The 6,000-nt window shown below is 29.6% G+C and overlaps 1 protein-coding gene across 2 annotated transcripts in view; it reads left to right on the forward strand.

Moving 5' to 3' along the window:
• LOC111641202 (E3 ubiquitin-protein ligase RNF14-like) overlaps nt 1-6,000 on the forward strand; it is a 37,441-nt gene that overhangs the window by 21,685 nt on the left and 9,756 nt on the right. For both annotated transcript variants that reach the window (XM_023387337.1, XM_023387338.1), the window contains exons 5-6: nt 3,734-3,851; nt 3,983-4,209. In XM_023387337.1, the coding sequence (XP_023243105.1) occupies nt 3,734-3,851; nt 3,983-4,209 (345 nt within the window). The remainder of the gene's footprint in view (nt 1-3,733; nt 3,852-3,982; nt 4,210-6,000) is intronic.

Consider the following 6,000-nt stretch of genomic DNA (forward strand, 5'->3'; position numbering starts at 1 on the left):
TATTAAGATTTAATTTTTGTTATGCAAATATAAAGATTGTTTTTTAATCTGTTATTATTTTATACTTAATATTACGTACTTGAAATAAACAAAAGCTACTTAATCGAGGTTACTAAAATTATTTATTATGAAACATTTTCAGCTTCAGTTTGAGCAATCTGCAATGTATCTGTATATGGAAATCAAATTTAGAATAATTAATATTTACAAAATGTAACTTATAATTTTTTTATTTTGTAAATTTAAAAAATAACATTTATAAAATGAAATTAATATAATAATGATAAAATACTAGGACATTGCACAATTTTGTTGTATTGCAATAGAACTTTAGCGGAGCTGGGAAGAAAGAGACAATCCTTGCACTTGACGACACAAAGAGGTGATTCAAGAACAATGCAATTTTGTTAGGCATGCTCAATCACGTCAGGGAGCATGGACATTGCCACTTTGACCTCACTGTATTTCAAAAATGAAGTCATAGACCCATATTTTATATTACATTTTTGGATATCTCATTGCAATTAATAGAAAGTGGCAAAGTTTTATCAAAATCAATTGATTAAATTTCAAGAATGAATGCAATTCTGTAAACCATATAGAAGAGGCTTTACTAACACTTTGCCTCAAATATCACAACATAATATAATTAGTATTTTTAGGACACGAGTCTTAAAAATACAAATTATATCCTAATGAGTGATAAGAAATAAATAAAAATAAGTAAAACACTAAATATTGAATGTTTAGATTGTTTAATAAAATTTTTATTAATTTAGTTTGTTACATTAAAAAAAACAAATTGAATGAATCTAATAAGAAAGTCTAAGCACAATCTATAATGCAAGTAAAGTTCATTAATGACATCTAAGTGTTTCCTTAAAATGTGTATGTATATTTGTTTTAAAAGTCAAAGATGTAAAAACCTAATTTTTTAGATAATTCTAGAATTAACACTGGTTTATCTAAAAAAATCATGCCATTAGCATCCAAACCCACAGTGATTAAAAAAAATTGTAATGTTTGATATAAATACTTATTCATTCTTTTGTTTAAAGATCTAAAAAAATGTTTTGTAATAAATAACTTCAGTAATCTTAATCAAACAGTTTTTGTTGTTTGTTGAATGTTAAGCATTAACTTTAGAATATTTACATAGATTCTCAGTNATGAAAATTACAGGTATACCTCGACTTACGTCGTTTTTCGACTTAAGTCGTTTTCCTGGAACCAATTACTGACGTAAGGCGAGGTATACCTGTACATTTATTGATCACATACTGTGGACTTCGGCTTCTTAACATAGATACGAGACTTTATTTTTTGTTTAGAAGCTTGCTTTAAACTTTTTACTTTACATTTTGTTTGAATAACATCAAGTTGTAATGTCTTCAGATAAAAAGCGTATCCAGCATATTATGCTTTATGAGTTTTTAAAAGGATTTAATGCCACACACAGTAAAAAGAAAATTTTGTAATATGTATGAGGAAAATGTTCCAAAACTTCAAACATGTCAAATGTGGTTTAAAAAGTTCTGTTTGGGAATTTTAAACTAAAGGATACAAAACATATGGAATGCCCAAAAGTTATCGACAAAGAAAGATTGCAACAATTAACATGTTAAAAATTCTTGTTGATTTTCAATTTATCGATTTTTATATATATAACAATTTGGTTATATATTACCAATAATTATATAGATAACAATTTGGTTATATATTATATAACCAAATATACCAAAAAATAAAGCGAAAAAAGCACTGAAAACATACAAGTATAATGTGAGGGCAAGAGATGACTAACAGATTGCATTTATGCTTTGAGCAGATTTTTTCACTTCACACACAGTTTTAACTCCAATGTGAGTTTTTGTCAAATTTTACATTTGAAGTACAAAGTTTCACTGTGTATTTGTTAATATTGATTATTGTTATAGTTATATTAGCTTTATTTGTTATTTATACCTTTATGTTTATTATATATACTATATTTTTATGTATATATTAAAATAACAATTAAAATTTAACATAACTTTATTTATTCATTACTCTATATTAGGGGTCCCCAAAATGGCCGATATCGACCCCTTGGGGTCGATAAGAGTTCTCCAGGGGTTGATTAATACACGATGGTCGAAAAGGGGTCGATTAATACCAAAGAGGATCAATTAAACTGTCTAGGAAAAAAATAGAATATTCCAATAAAAATTCGAAATATGGATATGATCAACATTACTGACTGCCCTAGTTATAACTTGAGTTTTGCCTTAGCCTATGCTGCTTTAAGCATATGTTACACTATTTCCACACATCTGGCAACTGTACTAGTGTTGCAAACATGTTATGAATGCGGGTAGTTCATTATGCACAAACATACGCTGCACTGTTACACTCTAGTAGAGTTGTAACTTCAAGTATTTTAAATAAAAATGTAGATATTTTGTCCTTTACAGAGAAAATATTGTAATATATCGAAAATCATTAATATAATGCAGAAGTGCTTGCAAGGAAAAAACGTTACAATTATTCAAGCTCGAACAATCATAATGGTCTTTCAAGTAAAAATGGAGCTATTTAAATCTTCACTGGCACGATCCAATTTTAAATATTTTTCAAACTTGCGACTACTAAAAGAAAATAAAAAAATTTTTGACTGTGATTTGGAGATATATATTAAACATCTTGATAAATTAAGGGAAGACTTTAAAGCACGTTTCGAAGACTTGGAGAATATGCATGTTCCCGATTGATTTGCTAATCCATTTGATGTAAAAATAGATAATGAAAGTAGTGAACCTAGCTTAGAAGATGAACTGATTGAAATATGTGTAGATCTCGAAGCTAAAGCGTTGTTTAAAAATAAAAACCTCAGTGAATATTGGAACAATAACAATATTCCCACTAAATATCCCAAGCTCAGAGCAGAAGCCGAACCTTTCTTACTTGTGTTCCCAACTTCATACATGGTTAAAGCTGATTTTAACCACGCAAATGCAATTTTGACAAAACAGAGGAACAGATTGAGTTTGGAAAACCGTGGTGATTTGCGAATAAAACTTACCAATTTTTAACCGGATATCAATAATCTTGCTACTTCTCTTCAGACACATCCATCCTACTAATATCAACTATTTTAATAAAAAGGTATGTTAACATATTTTTAAGGTATTCAGTAGTAGTTGCAAAATGACAGTAAGAGGTTTTTTTTCATCTAATATAACTAATGTTATGTTTTCAAAGATAATTGTGTTTTTTACATATTATGACATGTACGGTTTAAGAACTATAGGCAAATTTCCATCTAGCCATAATTTTGCTATTATTTTTTAAGATTATAAATCAGTGGAAAATATTTCCTTTTTTTGTTAATGTTATTGGGTGGATAAGATATGGGATCTATAAATTCTTTTGTTGGGTTGTTATGCAGGTCTCCTTATCGTTTAACATCAAAAATGCAAAAATGATTTAATGTTTTTGTTAAATACTTAATCTGGGGTTGATAAGAAGGCAAATATTCTATAAAGGGGTTGACGGGATAAAAAGTTTGGGGACCCCCTACTCTATATCAACGGTATTCAAACATTTTAACAGTGCAACCCCAAGGTAATTTTCCGCAACCCTATTTGGGGTTGTGACCCATAGATGGAATACCACTGCTCTATATCAATGAAGAAGTATTATAAAGTATATTTTTGGAGTTACATATATATATATATATATTTCATACATTCAGGACATAAAGCTAAACAGTCGGATATTGACGCCAAGAATACATGGTGGAAAGTGTGATTTCGATTTAAGAGCAGTCAGTGAAATGGAAAATAAAACAACATTAATAACATACTTAACGGGTAAGTTGAAATATAAATAAATAAGTTAAAAAAATTATTAATTTTATTATTCATTTATAGCTTTTCTTAAATATACATATAGAATAAAATTTTTATGTAATAACAATAACAAAAATATTTTCTTTTAAAAGAATATAATAAAGAAAAAGAAGAAGAAATGTATAGTAATGAATGGTTTATGTGTGGAGTATGTCTCTTAGAAAAGCAAGGAAAAGACTTTATGAATTTCTTGGGTTGTAATCATAAGTATTGTAAATCGTGTATGAAGTCATATTTTGAAATTCAAATTCAAGAAGGAAATGTGAACTCACTTTCATGCCCTAAAGAAAAATGTATTTCTCAAGCTACACAACATCAGGTAAAATATTGATTTATAAATCAATTATATATTAAACTAGCTGCAAGTACCCACTTTGCTGGGTTTTTATTTATTTGTACAGTACATTTATGTGTAATATAGTTTTTTTTAATATATAAAAGACTGTTTCTCTTCCTCTACATAATCTTTCTCTGATTTGATGTGTTTCCCTATGATTTTCAAGTTGCTCTTTTGTCTGATTATTTCTGTTTTGTTAATAATTTTCTCGTAGCAATGTTAGATGTACTGTACTTCTCTTTCTTTCTGCCATTTTTTGCCTTTGAGATATGATTCAAGATCGCAAAAATTCTTTCTTACACTTTGGCATTGTTTTGTATATTTTTACTTTTCACTTTCTACTTTTTTCTGTTATTCGTACACTTTTACTTATGAAAAATCAACTGAAACATGTGCGTCACACATCTCCAAAAGCCATCCCTACTACTTACACATAATGGTTCTTGACTATTCCAAAACATTTTTGACTATTCGAAAACATTTAAGATTAAGATTACATTATAGCCAATCTTACCCGTTTTCACAGAATGCAAGAATTAGGTTTCTAGACTAATTAGAAAATTTTTACATGGTCTAAAAATATGTTCAATTTCTCGCAAAAACTCAAAACACAGCTTCTGCGCCTGTAAATCTTGCATGCCGCTTTCTCTTAACATTTCCTTTGTTACTGAACACTTCCATTGTTACACATTTTCAAAATCGACCACTTTAAGCCCCCATATCTCCCACACCCTTATAGCTATCAAGACACAACCACCATAGTGCACGATGGGAGACTTGGGGCTACTAACACACACAAACACCATTCATGTGCGATATGTAGTTTTGACTGAAAAGTGAAATATAGGGACACACACGTCCATTTTTATATATACTAGCTGCAAGGACCCACTTCGCTGGGTTTTTATTTGTGGGCAAAAAGTAACGATAGTGAAGATTAAGATAATTACATTATAGCCAATCTTACCTGTTTTCACAGAATGCAAGAATTAGGTCCCCGTTTCCAGACTAATTAGAGACCTGGTCCTGATTCTATTTCTGGACGTCTCCTGTTCACGTCAANTTTTATTTGTGGGCAAAAAGTAACGATAGTGAAGATTAAGATAATTACATTATAGCCAATCTTACCTGTTTTCACAGAATGCAAGAATTAGGTCCCCGTTTCCAGACTAATTAGAGACCTGGTCCTGATTCTATTTCTGGACGTCTCCTGTTCACGTCAAGTCAAACAAACTATTTTCAATGTTTCTGGAACGTTTACAATCGTTCTATAATCAAATTTTATGTTCGAATTTAATTCGAATATTGTTTGAATTTGTTCGAACAAATTCGAACAAAACATTCGAAATAGAAAGCCACTTTCAGCCTTATATCTCCCGCACCCTTATAGCTATCGAGACGCAACCCCCTGGTGCATGAATGGAGACTTGGGGCTACCACCACATACAAACACCATTCACGTGCGATGTGTAGTTTTGGTGGAAAAGTGAAATATAGGGACATACATGTCCATTTATATATATATATATATACAGTAGACCATCATTTATCCGAAAGTCAATTATCTGAAACATCAATTATCTGAAAGAATTCCAGTCAGCAGATTTAAATTTTTGCCAGTGCTGGGGTGCTGCAATCTTTGGCTATGTCTCGGGCTACTCAAATATTTAACGTTTTTGATACTAAATTAACTTCTGAAGTATAATTTTTTATTGTTTTTATATTTTTCAATATATTTATTTTGTTTGTACAAAATAAAAAAATAATTTTTAA

This window comes from Centruroides sculpturatus, unplaced genomic scaffold (assembly GCF_000671375.1).
Source record: "Centruroides sculpturatus isolate CEXI.00-Female unplaced genomic scaffold, Cexi_2.0 scaffold1513, whole genome shotgun sequence".
Lineage (NCBI taxonomy): Eukaryota > Metazoa > Arthropoda > Arachnida > Scorpiones > Buthidae > Centruroides > Centruroides sculpturatus.